The sequence below is a fragment of the Chrysochloris asiatica genome, unplaced genomic scaffold (assembly GCF_000296735.1).
Source record: "Chrysochloris asiatica unplaced genomic scaffold, ChrAsi1.0 scaffold00012, whole genome shotgun sequence".
In the NCBI taxonomy this organism is placed as follows: Eukaryota; Metazoa; Chordata; class Mammalia; order Afrosoricida; family Chrysochloridae; genus Chrysochloris; species Chrysochloris asiatica.
The window spans coordinates 11,666,640-11,685,502 of record NW_006408530.1 but is presented as its reverse complement, the minus strand read 5'-3'; the positions used below and the strand labels follow the sequence as shown (position 1 = coordinate 11,685,502).

The following is an 18,863-nucleotide window of genomic DNA, read 5'->3' as shown; positions in this document are numbered from 1 at the left end:
TACAGTGCAATGTGCAAAAACCTAGAATCAGAAAACCAAAAGGGAAGAATATGCACAGCATTGCTCAAGCTACAAGAACTAAAGAATAAATTCACGTCTCAATTATTAAAAGATTTTATGGATAAAATATTGAATGCTGCCAAAAGAATACAGAGTAACTATACCAAAAAGAAATGGTCCGTGATCAACCATTTCAAGAGATAACGTGCTCAAGTACTGTTGGTGTTGAAGAAGAACTACACTGAAAGCATGGTGAAAAGGCTAGGAATTGATGGAATACAACATTGGACGGGCTCACTTGTCTATGGCAAGCAAAAGGCCAACGTATTGGAAGAGGTACATATTTGTGCCCATTCCAAAGAGAGGTGACCCATTGGAATTTGTAAATCATCTGACAATATCATTAATATCACATGCAAATAAAATTTTACTGAAGGTAATTAAAAAACAGTTGCAACAGTACATCAACAGGGAACTGCCAGAAATCCAAGCTGGATTTAGAAGAGGATGTGGAACTGGGGCAATCATATGGATATTAGTTAAAAGTAATGAATACAGAAAGATGTTACTTGTGCTTCATTGATTATGCAAAGACACTAGACTGTGTGGATTATGACAAACTATGGATTACATTGCAAAGACTGTATATTCCAGAACAACTTTGCTTGCTGGAGGGGAAAAGAATTTAAAGTACTTACAGATGAAGATCAAAGTGTGTTGAGTATGGATTGCACCTCATTGTAAGGAAAACAAAAATCCTCCACAACTTGTCCAATTAACAACATCATGATAAATGGAGAAAAGATTGAAGTGGTCAAAGACTTCATTTTGCTTATTAGATCCATAATCAACACTCAATATAAGCAGCAGTCTAGAAATCAAATAATATATTGCATTAGACATATCTGCAGAAGACCTCTTTAACGTCATTTAACGTCAGTTTGAGGACTAAGATGCACTTAATGGTGGCAAAGGTAATTTTCAGCTGCCTCATATGCATGTGAAGGTTAGATACTAAATAAGGAAGACCATAGAAGAATTAATATATTTTAATTATGGTGCTGGGGGAAAATATTGAAAGTACTTTGGGCTGCCAGGGGAATAAACACGTCTGTGTTTGGAAAAGTACAACCAGAATGCTCTTTAGAAGTCAGGATGCCAAGACTTCATCTCTTATAATTCAGACATGTTGTCAGAGGGATCAGTCCCTAGGGAGGGACATCATGCTTGATAAAGTTGAGGGTAAGGGAAAAAGAGGAAGACTCTCAACAAGATGGATTGACAAAGTTGACAGCAGCAATGGACCAAATGTAATAACATTTGTGAGGATGACACAGGACCATTTCAAGTTCTGTTGTACATAGGGTCACTACGAGTTAGAACCAACTTGACGACGGCACCTAATAACAATAGCAACATATATCTTTAACATTGACCTGTTCTGAAGCTCCAGAATATTTTGTCATCTCTTTTGGACTTCTTATTGTGTGTATCTCCGTTTAGATTATCTGCAGATCTCTCAAGTTTAACCTTTCCAAAACTGAGCTTACTGTCTTCAGCTTAGATGATCCCTTTCTCTTGAAACTCCCAAAACTTAAAATCATTTATGGTTATTTTTCTCTTTAAAATATCTTCTTTCAAACATGACAGCTAGTTGCAGTAGCTACCTATGACTGGATCCTTGCTACAAAGATCATTGCTAAGCCAATTGACATATGGATGATAGATTCAATGGAAGTATCAATTATACATTTTTTAAATGTGATTACCTGTGATTATTAAATAGAATACTCTTAGGAAATCCACATAAAGATCCATTATTTATGCAATTTACCCTCAAATCTGAAATAGTTGTTATGTATATAGAGAGAATTGTTACTGTTAAGCTCTGCCCAGTCAGTTCCAACTCATAGTAACTCTGGATAGGGTTTCTGAGGCTTCTTCTTTTTTTTTTTTTTTAATATTTTTTGCAGGAGCAGAAAGCCTTATCTAGCTCCTATGGAGCAGCTAGCTGGTGGGCTTGAGCCACTGACCTTGTGGTTTGCAATCTATTGCTTATTGTACAGTCACCGTACTCCCTGTATATAGAGAATGCCATAAATGTTCAAACAAATAGGTATAAAAGCTAACAATCTGGGTAAAAGGTATACAGGTACTCCTTTTTTTTTTTTCTTTTTTTTTAACAATTTATTGTTTCAGTGCAGTTTAGGTTCCAGTTCAACAGTTTCTACACAAATGGTTTTGTGACTTGATTAAATTATTCACAATCCACCAGCATGCTCATTTCCATTCTGGCTGTTCCATTCCATTAATCTAGTTTCCCTGTTCCCGTCTCATGTTTATTTTAATGCAGTTGTTGAATGTTTGGTCTTAAGTATCAGATTTTTTAAAAGGAACATAGAACTCATAGGAATCCTGGTGTGGTGCTGCACGATAATACACTGGACCAAGGTCAGGTTGAAACATAAAGTCAGCAGTTCAAATCCACTAGCGGCTCCTCAGAAATCCTATAAAGGGTCGCTATGAATTGGAACCTACTCAGTGTCACTTAACAACAACAGTACTCAGGAGTGATGTTCTGTGTTTTGTGAGCCAGTCATTATTAACCTAAAAGGTAACTTCAGGGACTGGTTTCATTTCAATGATTAAAGAATATCTCAGGCATTAGTCTCACTAGTCCTCTAGTTTCAGCCACTTCAGTAAATCTGAATATTATAAAAAGAATTTAGGTTCTGTTCCTTATTTTTCTCCTGACTGTGTATCCATCTTTTGTGCTTCTTTTCAGATTGGTCAGTGGTGGTATCCAGGTGCCACCTCATTCTTGGTTCAGAGTAGGTGAGACCATGGTTTGGGTAGACTTTTAGGCTCATAGATTAGGTTCTTCATTGAGTCTTTGATTTCCTCCTTCTCTTTTGTAGAAATCAATTGTTGTAGATTAAATGGCCGCTCACAAACTTTTAAGACCCTAAACATTGTTCACCCCATTGGGATGTAGAATATAACTTTATGAACTATTTCATGGCAATTATCTGAGTTGTCCCTTCAAACCCAGAAGTTAATTAAGTGTAAGAATTATCCATCATTTTGCCTCCTATGTGCTTTGTTATATATGTGGATCTATGTGCATGTACACAAATACAAGGGGGTTTGATGTGGCGCTGTGGGTTAATGAGCCAGACTGCAAAGCTGTTTGAACTGTAAGGTCGGCGCTTCAAGCTTACCAGCTGCTCCGCGGAAACCCCATACAGGGTCACTGTGGAACCTACTCGACGGCACTTAACAACAATAATGTGCATATATACAAATATAAGGGGGCTTCAAAAAGTTCATATAAAATTAAATGAAAACATAAAGACATTTTTATGAACTTTGTTTTATGAACCCTTCATTCTTATGAAAAACTATTTTTGTTCTTGCAGATTTTCTGTTTGATACTATATTTCAATAAAAAATTCAGTTCTTTTGAAATCACGAGCTACTTTAAATGACATTATCTTTCATAGAATTTCCTCTAGAGCAAATGCTTTATTTAATAAAATGCTTTCTTAAAAATAAAATTTAAAAATTTTTCTTTCTTAAATCCTAATGTCAATGTTTATACCCTAATTATCTCCTTCCTAAAATAGACACCTTGTTTTTTATTTACTTCTCTCCTGCATGGACTAGTCACTGCTTGCAACTTAAATCGCATGCACAGTCCCATAAAAAGACTTTGTCGTTACTTTCTGCCTTCTATGACCTCTACCTCCAGCATTAGCCGTGATTTTGAACTGTAGCTACTCATTCTTAGAGAAACAAGGTGAAGAATGATTCCTTCACTATTTTTGAGATTATGTAAATGGTTGTAGTTCCCTGCTTTTTGAAAGTTCACTTTACTCAACTTTGCTTTTTGAAAGAAGTACATTAGTACCTGATTTTGTTAACTTGAAAGAAGTCCCAAAAGGATTTTCACTTTTATGAGAACAAAAGTTTGAAACTAGCATTCAGCATTTGTTTTTGCAGTAACCTGTTAAAGAGGCAGTGTGTACCCTGAGCTGTGAGAGTGGTTTCAGAAAACTCCTTCCCCGGCAACTACACTCAGCAACAAGCTGCCAGAGCTTCAAGCTGTGTGTGTATATGAACACTGTATGCTCGTGCTGTTTCTGTTTTAGGTTTAATGTGTTATTTGGTAGGTAAATTTTTTGGTCTGGGACTGCTGAAATGTGTTTTCTGCATAAATTTATGGTATTTTGCCTTTGCTGTACTCCATTTTGGTTTTAAAAAGATCTCATCGGAATGCTCTGCTTTCTAATAGCAGGGAAAATATGCATTTGGAAATATGACTTTACTAGTATCTGGGCTATTATACAAATAATAAATATTACATTAGAAAAAAGTGATGTGTAAAAGGAAGGTGTGCAGCAAAGAGGAGGTGACTTTACTAGCATGGAAAAGCAATGTAGACATCCTAAATGGAGTTTTTTCAGACATTGTCCATTATCTTCTTACATTAATACTCAGTACTTAAGTTCTCATACTCTCTTATTGTTTAATTTGTATTTGTTTTACATTTGTTGCTGTAGGTAGTGAATATTTCTCTGGGTATTGAAACCATCTTAAAATGTCTTTTTTTTTCTCCATGGATAATGGACTTTGTAGTTGATTAAAAGTATAGCATTGATCCCGCACCCCCCCCCCCATGTAATCTGTTTATTTGTGTATTCAAGTGTATTTATTGAAATTACTATACCAGGAGTTTTCAATATATGAGTATACTAGCTGGTCCTTGTCTTTGTGGAGCTAGTAGCATCCTATAAGAAAAGTCCTTTTCATAGAAGGTTTCTTATTTCCCCATCCTCAGTTCCCCCAAATAATTAAATGAGGTAAATGAACAAACTCAGAGCTGACTTGGAAATAATAAATCTACTACAGATCTTTTTGCCAATTAAATGCTGGTTCCAAGAATTTCTGGTGGATAAAATGCTAAATGGCAGTTATGGAGTATAAATGTCGCAGAATTCTGGTGGTGTGAATTTTTAATTGTGTGTGAGTTCATCTGCAGATAGTTCTGCCCCTTCAAATGGATGCCATCACCCTGATAACTGAGATGCAATATTATTAGCTTCCTGTGACGTGCCCTCGAGTCAGTTCCGACTCATAGCAACCCTGTATAGGGTTTCTGAGGAACAGCTGGTGGATTTTAACCATCAACCTTATCCACTTTGCAGTCCAGTGCTTGCCAGTGAGTGCCGCACCGGGACTCATTAGTATAGCTAATGATAAAATTTTCCAGAATGGGGTTAAAACCAAAATTAACTCATAAAATATAAATTTGCCGATAACATTAAAACAGCAGTTACCTGAGTAAATACAGTTATCACTACACTAGAAAGAAATATCAGCAATATTAGCTATAAACTCTATATTGAATCCTTATTACCTGAGATATAAAGAGGCTGCTTAACAGCAAGGTGAAGGACTTGGCAAATAGGAACAAGAAGCCCATGGGATAAAATATGAACAGGAGATTGACTTCTCTAACAGGTTTGCTAGGAGGTTAGGAAGTAGTGTTAATTTGTTAAGAAACTCTCTACTGCTTTTTTGATTGGAAAGAGATTTTTCATCTTGCACACTCTAATGTTAATTAAGTTCTGGATTTAATTAGTAAAGGTTATATATTTCTATCAGAAGCAAACAGAGCTTAAGTACATGTTGCTTGCTTATCACGATAATGTTTCCTTTGACCCCGGAATACATTAGAGCTGCCTGTGAGGCTGTCAGTATGAGGTAAACATTACATACCCTAGAAAGTCAATTCTTACTCCATCAACTGATCTGATGGATGTTAGAGCATAGCTTATCATTCTAAAAGAACTTCAGCTAAAATTAGAAAGATGTCCACTTAAAGATGTTGTTTGGAAATATTGACATTTTTGGCTTGGTCTCATAAGTTCTGGGCTCTGACCATCTACTTTAAAGAGCCAGTTACTCCACTTATCATTTGCAGGTAAGCTGACTCTATTGAGACATTGGAGTCCTGGTGTAGCACTCTGGGTTAATGTGCTAACCTGCAAAATCAGTTTGAACCACAGGTTCCTTTTCCTTTAACTTTTCCCTCCATTTAAGACAGTCTATTTTATCCTGTAATTTACCTGACCTTCTCACCACCTGGATCTCTGTTCCTCTGTGTCTACCTTCTTTCACATAGTAATTGTTTTGATCACAGACTGACCTCCCAGATCCTCTGAATTTGTTCTTACCGTTTTATTCTGTTCTCGACTCTTCCATTTGTCGATTGACTTCCGAGTGATGCTGCCATGTATATTCATCTCTGGTTGTTGTCTGTTCTTGTTGGTTCTCTGTCCACAGAACTCCTTTTAGGATGTTTTTCATCTCAGGGTTGGCTTTGGCAAAATCACTTAGCTCCTGTTTATCCTGGAATGTTTTGATTACACCATCATATTTGATTGACAGCTTTGCTGGGTAGAGGATTCTTGATCAGCAGTTTGTTTTTCTTCAGGGTTTTATATCAGTCTCCCCATTGTCTTCTTTTATTTTTTTTTTATTGTGTGATAGTTTACATGGGGGAACATTAGTTTTACACATTCATTCTATCATACATCATTTGATTGCCCTAGTTACCATCCTGTCTATGCATCATCACCCAACCAAAGGTTATACTCTGCAATCTCACCCTCTCCCGCCCCCCAGTCCTCAACACACAGCCCCTTTCCTTTTCTGGATCTGAAGTCCTCAGCCACTCCATCTCTTACAGCATCCTCTCTGTCTCCATCTTAGGTCTTACTGCTTCTCTGGGTGGGGTCCTGCTCTCCGCTCTTCTCCAGTGATGGTCCCAGAGCCCTCTGCTCCTAGACTGAAAGGTTAATCATTCTCCCCATTGCCTTCTTGCCTGCATGGTTTCTGTTGAAAGACCCAAGCTTAGTCTGATTTGTTTGCCTTTGTATGCTACACTTCTCTTTTTCCCTAGCTGCCTTCAGGATTCTGTCCTTAGCTTTGATTTTGGAGAGCTTGATTGTTAAATGTCTTGATGTTTTTCTTTTAGGGTCTATCCTTTGTGGGGTTCATTGAGCTTCTTGAATGCTTACCTTTTCACTTTTCAGGATGTTAGGGAAATTTTCTTCCAGCAGCTCTTCAGCTATCTCTTCTGTGGACTTGTGTGATTCTTCCTGTTCTGGAATGCCGATAATTCTTTAAAGTTATTCCTCTTCATGTTGTACAACATGAATCTTAGCCCTTCTTTAGATTTTTTTAATCCATTTTTCTGTTTGTTCTTCTATCTTATTGGTATTGAAAGATTTATCTTCTAGCTCACTAGTTCTGGCTTCCATCTCTTCAGTTCTACTCCTTTGCCCTTCAGTTGTATTGTCCATTTCTGATATTCTATTATTAATCATTTGGAGTTCTTTCTGTAAGTTTCGAATTGTTTCCAATGCTGTATCTATCTTATTTGATTGTTCCTGTAGCACTTTCCTGACTACGTCCTAATTTTTCTCAACTCCATTGTGAAGTGTTTTGAAACAATTTATAATCATTTTTCTAAATTCCTTCTCATGCATTTCCAAAGCCTGCCCTCCTTCCAGTATGGAGTGTAGGTCTACCTGCAGCTCATTTGTCCCAGTTACTTTGTCTTGTTTCTGGTCATGTGCTGATATAATCATCTGTTTCTGGTTTTTGGGCATATTCAGTGGTTAGCTGTGGCCTTAAAACTTAGATGGGTGTGTGGTTTGGTACTTTTTTTATGTTTTCTGATAGACTCCAGGTAGATGTGATCAGGAAGGAGATGGGCTTCCCTTTTCACTCTTATTCCTTTATCTCCATGGTTTTGTCAGGTGTCCGTGGCAGCTCTGATCCTTCCCCGTACAGTCTCGCCCAAGATGACCACTCAGGGAGCAGCTGGAGCATCTTGGATTAGAAAGCACTGCATTTCTTGCTTCTGCTGCAAATTCCACTGGCTATAAGCCTTCCAACTTTCTAAATATTCCTTTATAAGTGGTTCAGAGTTCTGGAACCATCACCTGGGCCTGCTTGGTCCGGTGTTCTGTGTTGTTGTTGACAGAGCTCCTCACTGCACTTCCACCCGTTCTGCCATGTTGTTTTTCCTCCTTGAACCACAAGATTGGCTGTTCAAGTTCACCAGCTGCTCCTTGGAAACCCTATGTTGTTATTGTTGTTCAGTGCCGTTGAGTCTGTTCCGACCCATAATGGCCCTGTATAGGGTTTCCAAAGAATGACTGGTGAGTTTGAACTGCTAACCTTGTGGGTGTAAACCTACCTTGCAGTTCAGCACATTAGCCCTCAGTACCCACACCGGGACTCCTTTTCAGATGAACTAGAACACTTGAATTATCATTGTCATTGTATTGTTTTCCTCTTCTCCAATTATGTGAGCAATTGATGCATAATAAAACAATCAATTAAACCAAAAAATCACCATCATAAGACTTGAATTCCAAATGGTCAGTGCATTACCCCATCATAAGGCAAATCATAATCAGAAATTATTTGGTGAGTCCATGTACTTCCAGATGTTTTCCAACAATCTGCTAATTAATTCATATGTTGATCTTGGTTTCAATGAGAAAATTTTCAGCTTTATTTCCAAGTTTTAAGGAAACATTTCATAGATGATATCTCAACTTGTCTTGAAAGTCAGTGTCCATCTAAAATGAAAAATTTAAAGAAACTGAGGTAATCACTTCAATGATGCTTACCATCTCTAAGTCTCCATTATCTTTTCCTGAAGTTCACTGTGAGTGAATATGTTTAACCTGTATTTTAAGTTTAATTGGCCTACCTGATCTTCAAAAGGAACAGGATAACAGATAAGATAAAAATTGTTGAGCCTTAGTTTGATATGTTGGTTATACTTGTAAAGGAGGGATAGGCACACTGAGATTCCAGTGTCTGAATGTCTAGAGGAACTGTCCTAGGGCCCCTACCCCAGACATGACAGTGTCATTATCAGAATGAGTAATAGGAACATTCATTCCTTAGTACTTTAGGAGCTTCATTAGTGAAATTGCTTTCATATGTAATTGATAAAAAAAATTCAACATTGCATAATGTTGAAACTCCTGGAAGCATGCTAAGTGTGTCTTTTTCTTTGCCATTTCCGAGAGAGGCATATTATATTTATGTTGCCATATGAGAGGACTTCAAAAAATTTGTAGAAAATTAAATGAAAAGTTAACAATTTTCCCACAAACTCTTTGAAGCTCCCTTGTCTATGAGAGAATATCTTTCCATCTTTTATTCTGAAGGTTGGTGAAAAGAAGCTTATGTATCTTTTGTTCTCTGTAAAAAGCAACAAAAAACCAAAAACAGAAGATAGTACAGAATTTAAAGCTAGTAGATTTGCAAATGTGTAGAGTCATAGAAAATTTCTTGCCCAAGTGTTACCTGAGACGTACTAAATCTGTTGTATCTGCCAAACTGTTGTTCATCCAAGCTTCTTAAGTATTCTCAGTGTAGAATTCACTACCTTTCAAGATAAAATATTGCATTTTTGGTTAAATTTCATTAATATTAAGTCCTTTGTTAGGATTCAGTGCCAACCCAAACATCAGCGGTTTGACCCCACCAATCTGCTCAGTGGGAGAAAGACATTGCAGTCTGCTTTTATAAAGATTTACTCACAGCCTTGGAAACTCTGTGGGAACAATTCTCCTTTGTCCTGTAGGGTCACTATAAGTCAAAATCCACTCGACAGTGTTGAGTTTGTGAGGTTTTTTGGGTGGGGGGAAGGCAGTTGTTAGATTGAATCGAAATGTGTCTTCTTTTACAAATCATAATATCTGTTCATAATTGTGAAGAACTGACCATGTTTTTCTAGCTTCAGTTTAACTTGGAATTCTTTTTCAGAAATTTTAATTTGCTAACATTTTGTTTTTTTCTCTTAGCTTGTAACTCTTCAAGAAGCAAAACTGTTGCTAAATGAGGATGATTATCTTATTAAAGCGGTATATGACTACTGGGTGAGGAAACGTAAAAACAGCAGGGGACCGTCTCTGATTCCTCAGATCAAACAAGAGAAAAGAGATGGCTCTACTAACAATGACCCCTATGTTGCCTTTCGGAGGAGAACAGAGAAAATGCAAACTCGAAAGGTAATATGCAAATTGAATTTAATTGAACGTTCCTTTAATAACATTTAAGACCAATAGTTTTTTCTGCTTATAACTTGAATGTTTTTTAATTATGTTAACATAATGGGGAACTAGACATCAATTAACTTTATGTTGGAAATCTTGCTGATCAGTAGCTTCTGATGGTAGTTGTTTACAGATTTTATTTAATACCCATATCCTTTTTAAATGGGATCACGGTGGCTTTTAAAACAGCAGTGGACTGTGGACCACAGATTGGCAGTTTGAGCCTACTATCTGTTCCTTGAGAGAATAATGAGTCTTTCTTTCCCACAAAGTTCTACCCCTCAGAAATATCCTATACAGGTCCCTGTGAGTCAGAACAAGATACATGGCAGTTAACCACAATACCAATCCATTATAAATACACTGATCATACAATTTTATACTTTAAACTGAAGTGATATGAGGAACTGCATGTCCTTAGGAACCGCTCTCCTTTGGGGGAAGCTGATAGTTTGAAATACTACTACTTTTCCTTGTTGTGTGCGTAAGCGCTCACAGCTCCTTTGAAACAAGAGTCTTAATTCTTGCATTAAAAAATGGATCCTGCTTCCCCCTAGCTATTTGGGACGGGAGTCAGTTTCATTTTTAAACCTGTTCTGTCAATAATCAGAAGCAACCCAGTGAAATCTTACTTTCATTTTCTGAGTTGTCAGTTATGCCAGATTTCAAATTCATGAAAACTGGCTTTCAGAAGCAATGTGAGGTAAAAATTTTCTGTAAGGGAAACTGGTCTTATATTGTAAAATGATGTGATATAGAAAAAAGCATTATTTCAGAGGGGTAGAAAAATCGTACCATCACTGCCTTCTACTTTTCATAATTAGAGTAAATAATAAACATGGTGGCATATTCTCTAACACTGCAGTGTCATGAAAATTCTAAGTGTAAAAACCATGAGGAGCTATACTTGGAGTTGAGACATTTTCCATGGATTCTTTTTCCTCCAAACATGGAACGGTTGTCCTTGTCAACTGTTAATAGAACAGCTTGGAAGATTAACAACTGCCAGAGCAATATATATTAGGAGAAACTTTGATAATGGTTAATAGCCGGGGTTTCTACAACCCTCTTTTGTGGGCATGATTTTCTTAAAACGTTATAGGATGGATTTTCCAAGATACCATTCCCTAATCGTGGTTGCATTTTCAATATGTTATTCTATCTAGTTCATAGCTAAGGAAATCTCGAATACTGTATGACAGCTTAGTGCCTTGCTTTAAAAAGACTAGCTTGAAATAAGGTTGTAAGACTTTACAAATGTGGACTACTGGACTTGAGGAAGGAAAAGTTTGTCTGAACCCCTGAAAAGTCTGAATTACCAAGTACTCTTTGGGAACAGTGGTGGAGGGATAATAGTAAGATGTTAGGGTTTAGGACTATGGTAGATCTAGAGTAGGCCTAGGTGTTAAGGTTAGTGTTAGGCATAAGGGTTGGGCTACAATTAGGAGTAAGGCTCAGTCTAGTTTTAAGGTTACAATTAGGCTTCCCCCCCCCCCCTTAAAATCTGCTTGATTTCCTCTTAGAAGTTCTATAACTACATTCTCCTTCTTTTTTACTTTGTTTTTATTTTTGTTGCAAACAAAAGTATTTCTGGTTCTCTATTTTTAGTCTTGTAGGTTTGTTTTACTTTGAATACTTCTATATCTAATTCTGGTGTGGCGCTACAGGTTAATGCACTGGATTGCAAGGTAGGGTTGAACTGCAAGGTTAGCGGTTCAAGCTCACCAGCTGCTCTTTGGAAACCCTGTGCAGGGTCGCTGTTAGTCAGAATTGACTCAATGGCACTTAACAACAACAACAATCTCTAGGTTGAGTTCTGAGTGATACTGTCATGTATGTTAGTCTCAGGTTGTTTTCCACTGTTGCTGGTTCTCTGTACAAGGAACTGCCTTTAGTATTTTTTTGTAGGGTTTCACAAATTATTTTAATATCTGTTTATCTGAAAATGACCCAATTTTGCCATCATATTTGATGGATGGTTTCCTGAATATATGATTCTTGATTGGTAATTTTCACCCCACCCCCCAGAGTTTTATATGTATCATCCCATTGTCTTATTTGCCTGCATGGATTCTGATGAGAAATCAGAGCTTAAAAACTCTAGTTATACTTTGTAGGTAACTTTTCCTGAGCTGCTGTCAGGATTCTTTCCTTGTCTTTGGTTTTGAAAGGTTTGATTATTAAATGTATCTGATTTTCTCTTGGAGTCTATCCTGTTTGGAGTTCATGAAGCTTTTTGAATGCATATCTTCTTGTCTTTGATAATGTTAGGAAACTGGTGAACTTGAACTGCTAACCTTGCAGTTCAAACCCACCAACTCAAAGTTTCTCTGGAGTTCCATCACAGATGACCATCTACTTGTTTTTCTTTTTTGCTGCTCCTGTTCAGTTTTCTGTTCCAGTCATCAATCATTTCACTTCTCTGTCCTGTCATCTGAAGCTCAGGGTTCCAGGATCACCATCTGTATTTGTTTTACTTCATCTCCCATGTTGTTGTTGGTCCAGTACTTGTTGATTTTGTAGTTCACAGTATAGCACAATGCCAGGAATTTTCAAGATAAAATAATAATTAAAGGAGCGGCAGTATACATTATGAGATAATATAGCACAATATACATTATGAGATAATATAGACCAAGGAAAATTAAGACCCTGAGAAGTATGCAAGAATAACTATGGTAACTACTTAAGGAGCTCTGGTAGCATAGTGATTACAAGTTGGGCTGCCGACCTCACGGTCAGCTGTTCGAAACTACCAGCGGTTGCACGGAGAAAGATGAGGCGTTCTGCTCCTGTAAAGCTTTACAGCCTCGGAAACCCTGTGCAGGGTCACTATGAATCAGAACCGACTCCATGGTACTTAACAACAACAACAACATGGTAATTACTTGGACTCCTGGTGTGGTGCTGCAGAATAATGTGTTAGACTGTAAGGTCAGTTTGAACCGCATGATCAGTAGTTCAAACCCACCAGGCACTCCTTGGAAACCCTATACAGGGTTGCTATGAGTCGGAACCAAGTTAACAGCACTTAATTGTGACAACATACCATATGTAATTTTGTAGTAACAGTAAAACAACCAAAAAATTTGTAAGTAATTACATGGGTAGATATATATGCTATATAGATGTGGGAGGGCATAAAGGGAAGGCATGCGAGTGTATGCATGGGTATGGATTTTTTTTTTTTTTAAGTGCTCTTGAGTTGATTCCTACTCATAGTGACCCGAGGAGTAACTGGTGGGTTTGAACTACTGAACTTGTGGTTAACAGGCCAGTGCTTATCCAACAGTGCATACCAGGTAAAATTGAGAGTGTTTGTGTATATATGCGTATGTATGTGTTGCTTGTACATTTATATATACTGTTTGTGAGTCTTTTCTGATTCATAGCAACCCTATGTAGTGTTTCCAAAGAGCAGCTGAGTTTAAACTGCCGACCTTGTGGTTAGCAGTCCAATACGAGCACATATAAGGGACACAGCTATGAAAACTAAGGCATAGCCGAACACCTCACAGAAGTGAAATACTTGACTTGAAAACTAAGGATCATAGTCTTAGGGAATATGTAAATCAGTTGTCTTAACATAACCTTAATGGTAATGTTGTTCATTCTAGTGTGGTTAGGAACATCTGATTCTTAAAATCTTGCAAGCAGCCATCTAAGATACAACTATTAGTCTCTTCCCATCTGGAGCAAAGGAGAGTGAGGGAAACCAAAGACTCAAGGAAGAAATAAATCCACAATACAAATGACTCACAGGCATCATACATAGCCTCTTCTAGCCTGAAACCAGAAGTAGTAGATGGTGCCTGACTACCTCTACTATTTGTTCCAGGGACACTATAAGGTCTGAATTAGAATGGGAAGGAAATGTGGAACAAAACTCAAACTCACAAAAAGGAACCAGACTTACTGGATAAGAACTAGAGGAACCCCCAAGACTGTCACTCTGAGAACCTTTTAAACATGTAATTAAAGCTACTCCTGGAAGTCACCTTTAAACTAAATAATAGCACTAGCAATGAGGAACAGTTGTGCTCCTGAGGGTAAACAACTGTATGAGAAAGCAAGGATGAGAATGCAAGGGGGCACAGAGAAACTGGAGGGATGGAAACAAGGAAGCCAGGGTGGAAATGAGAAGAGCGCTGACACATACAGGGACAGCAACCAGTGTTAAGAAACAATTTCTGTTTGAATTGTTGAAAGGGAAACTAATTTGCTGTGTAAAATTTCACCCAAAGCCCAATACCACAAAAAAAGAGAGACACAATAGCTAAATGCAATTTGTAATCCTGGGTCAGATCCTGATCAGAATGCATATGTAGGTTTTGTTGTTACCGTGCGGGACATTAGTAGGACAATTGCCAAAATCTGAATACAGTTACAGGATCTGTCAGTGTTAATTTCGTTTTTTTAAAAATTTGTACTGCAATTATGTAAGTGAATGTCTTTTTATTTGTTTGTTTTAGAAAATTAACCTTCAAATGTTTAGGAATAAAGGAATATTTGCAAGTTACAGTTATTTATATTCTAGTAATTTTAAAGAGTACTGGCACGTGCACAAACATGATAAAATACTAACCTTTGGGGAATCTGGGTATGTGTGACTTCTTCATACTATTATATAACTATTTTTTTAACTGGCACTTTTTTTTTTTTTTAATTGTGAATTGAGTGATAGTTTACATGGGAGAACATTGGTTTTACACTCATCGTTTCATTCAGTGATTGCAGTCGCCTCCGTGCATCATTACTCAACAGTATTTGCTTCTATTACCAGTTTTTTTGGGGGGTGGGGGATGTACACAAACACACTCTGGAATATATAATAATCTAAACAACCAAAGGGCAAATTCTGCAAGCCTGCCTTCTGGCTGCCAGCACCCAGTCTTTCTCTTTCTATGAGTCTGAAGTCCTCATCTGCTCCCTCCCTCCACGTCCTCATATCTGCCTCCATCTCTGGTGTCGCTTCTCTGAATAGGGTGCCACATTCCACTTGTGCTCGTCTTCCTACAGTCATCTGTTCCTGGACTGTAAGATTAACTACTCCCTCATTTTTGTTAATAAAGCTATCTTTACAGTTGTGACAGTTGCAGTTAGTCATGATTAACAATTAGTCACTATTCAATCATAAGAATCTCATTCCCATCTCCTTTCACCAGACCCATTTAGACAAGATGAAACGTATTCAGTGGGGATTCTACCTTCCCTTGCATACTCTGAAACTAAACCTCCTCTTGAAAACTTATAAGCCAGTCATTTCATACCTTTATAGCTACCCAGTTTAGGTAGCCAATGTCTAAGTTGCCCATCCCTATCAACCCTGTATACAGAGGGAATAGAATTGACACTTGATGTGAAGACTGCTTCCCTCTCAGTTGACATTCTGACCTACTACATCCATAGGTGTAGGTCAAGTTCATCAAATTGTAGCACTTTACACTTGTTTCCTTGATCAAAAATAGTTTTTTTAATGTTCCTCTAGTTGAATTCTGATCATCAAGCTATCGAGGCTAGGTCAAATGGGTATTATCTGCAAGTGTGGCATTCTTGTACATCTCCCCTCACTTCATATCAGTTGTACACTTCAGTCTTAGCTCTAGCCCTCATGGCTATGTCCTGGTACCTGAGCTCAGGAGTCCCCAGGTCTCACCACACTTTAGACCAACCAGCCCTTCCTCTTCTCTCTCTCATCTCCAGCTTGATGGGAGTCTGTGGAATGTGGTCAAACTCAGCCTATATCTTCATTGCTGCCTTTACCCCTCTTCCACTCACCAGTAGACGAACATGATCACCAGCAGTCTTAACATGCCTGCTCATGTGTTCCCTTTGAGTTACAATCTTGGAGAGGGGGTTTGCCCTGCAGGAACTTGATTGCTTGCCTAAACCTATAAAATTTTTATTTATTTATTTATTTATTTTTATTGTGAATTGAGTTATAGTTTACATGGGAAACATCAGCTTTATAGTCATCCTATCGTATTTCATTTCATTGCAATGATTACAGTCCCCTCTGTGCATCATCAAACAACCAAAGGGTACACCCCACAAGTCTGCCCTCCAGCCGTCAGCACACAGCCCCTCCCTCTGAGTCCAGAGTCCCCAGCCACTCCATCGCTCCACGTCATTGTCTCTGCCTCCATCTGTGGTGTCACTGCTTTTATTCACTACTGAACCACAAGTCTTATCCCTGTCTCCTTTCATCAGCAGACAGGTTGGAAATCACTCAGTGGAGATTCTACCTTCCCCCGCACCCTCTGGAACTAGGCTCCCTCTTGAAAGCTTGTAAGCCAGTCACTTCTTGCCCTTGTAGCCCCCCCCCCCTTTTTTTGGGGGGGTAGCCAGTTTCTAAGTTGCCTATCCCTGTCAACCCTGTGTATTGTGGGGGTGGGAATGATCCTCGCTGTAAAGATTTGTTCCCTCTTTTGAGCTACTGCATCCATATGTGTAGGTCAAGTTCATCAAATTGTAGCAGATTACTCTTTTTTCCTCTTCTTTCTTCCTCCAGTCGAGTTCTGATCATCCAGACATTGAAAACAGATCAAGTGGGTACTATCTGTGAGTGTGGGTGTTCTTGTGCATCTCCCCTCATTTCATATCAACTGGACGCTTCACTCTCTGCTCTTGTCCTCTGTGGCAATGCCCCTGTCTCTGAGCCCAAGGGTCCCCAGGTCTCACCATACTGTTGGCTAACCAGGTCTCAACCCAGGTTGACAGGAGTCTATTGAACATGGTCGGACTTAACTCACAATGTCATTGCTATTTTTCCCCCACTTCCTCCTTCCGGTGACCAACGTGGTCACCAGTAAAACCACATGCTTACTCGTGTATTACCCTTGAGTCTCAGTCTTGGAAGGGGGTTGCCCTGAATGGAACCTGCCGCTTGCCTTGATGGCTCCCAGGCGAACAGCTTGCTTGTTCTTGTAGTAGTCATTCGGACTGCCGTTATTGTTTTTGATTTTTCCTGTCGGTCTTTTCTTTCAAGAAGTTTCTTCTGTTCTTCTAGCCGCTCCAGGCTGGTCTGCTTTTCCGTTCAAGTGGAAATTTGCCACCTCAGAAAATTCTGGTTGGGGATCTGGATTCCACTATGGTCTTATGCAGTACAAAGGTTCCTCAGGAAGCCTCCTTCCCTGGGCAAGTTCTAGCCCCATTTTAGGTATTCCAATCAGTTAGTTATAGGTTGAAGACAGACTTACGAGCTTTGTATGGTGATGTTTCTGGCTATTCCTTTCTTTCTCCCACAAATGTCTATTTTACAACAGTAGGCAAGGGAAACCAAGAATCAAAAGACAGCCAAGTATCCTAATATTATTTCCCCTCTGTTATCCAGTCAAACCATGCCTCAATCCATGTATCCCAGAGCCCTGTTGTTCCAAGGTTGAGCATACATCATTAATTACCTCCGCCCCACTTAGCTGATGCAAACCTGCCTACATGTTCTCCCATCCACCTTGTTCTTCCATTTCCCTCTCCCTTCTTGTGTATTGCTGCCCCCTCCCCCCCAGCACCCAAACTATCCTGTGTCTATTCCCTACCCTGTGCTCCACCTTCCCCTCCCTCCCCTCAGCCCACCCCATCCATACTCCCGGGTAACCAGCAAAGAAATTTTTTTTCCCCTTTTAGTATGGGTACTTTTTCTTAAGCTTTTACAATAAGGGTCCTATGAAGTATTTCTCATTTTGTGACTGACTAATTTCACTCAACGTAATGTCCTCAGGATTCATCCATGTTATGTGGTGTCTTGCAGCTTCCTTGTTATTCTTCAAAGTAGCATAATATTCCATTGTGTGTATGTACCTTACCAAAGTTTGTTTATCCATTCTTCCATTGATGGGCGCTTAGGCTGCCTCCATCTTTTGCTATTGTAAATAGTGCTGCTATGAACATTGGTGTGCATATATCTATTCGTGTTATGTATGTCTTATGGATAAATACCAAGTAGAGAAATTGCTGGATCATAAGGTATTTCTATTTCCAACTTTCTGAAGAAACGCCATATTTTTTTTAGAGTGGTTGGACCATTTTTCAATTCCACCAGCAATGTAGGAGGATCCCAGTCTCTACGCATCCTCTCCAGCGTTTATTGTCCTCAACTTTTTTATCTTTACTGGTATTGCTGATATGAGATGATATCTCATTGTTGTTTTGATTTGCATCTCTCTAATGGCTAGTGATTGTGAACATTTCTTCATGTGTTTGTTGGCTGCCCAGATGTACTCCTTGGTGAAGTGTCTGTTCATGTCCTGTGCCCATTTTTTAATTGGGTTATTTGTCTTTTTCTTATAGATGTGTTGTAGTTTCCTATATATTTTAGAAAATAGTCCCTTGTCTGATGCGTCATTGCAAAAGATTTTTTCCCATTTTGAACCTGCACATTTTTAAAGAGTAGAAAATCAAGACTCGGGGAAGAAAAAGTTAGGAAGGGTAGTTAATTGAACCTAAAGCAGGACAGAAGCACAGCCCTAAAAGAACACTTATTGAAGTGAATCCTAATGTATTTTTCAATATTTAGCAGTCATCTGGTATCAACCATGTATTATTTTTCATCTTCTGATACATAACAGTATCACAATGCCTATCTTTTTTTTTTTTCCTTAAATGTTTTATTGTGAATTATGTGATCGTTTACATGGGAGAACATTAGTTTTATATTCATTCTATCGTAGTCTCATTGCCATGGTTACAATCCCCTCCATGCAATCCTTCCCC

At 38.5% G+C, this 18,863-nt stretch overlaps 1 protein-coding gene across 1 annotated transcript in view; it reads left to right on the top strand.

The window, feature by feature from the left end:
- The window catches only part of EPC2 (enhancer of polycomb homolog 2 (Drosophila)), a 146,622-nt gene that overhangs the window by 101,598 nt on the left and 26,161 nt on the right, over nucleotides 1–18,863 (top strand). The window contains exon 4 of the mRNA XM_006834554.1: nucleotides 9,900–10,106. Within this exon, the coding sequence (XP_006834617.1) occupies nucleotides 9,900–10,106 (207 nt within the window). The remainder of the gene's footprint in view (nucleotides 1–9,899; nucleotides 10,107–18,863) is intronic.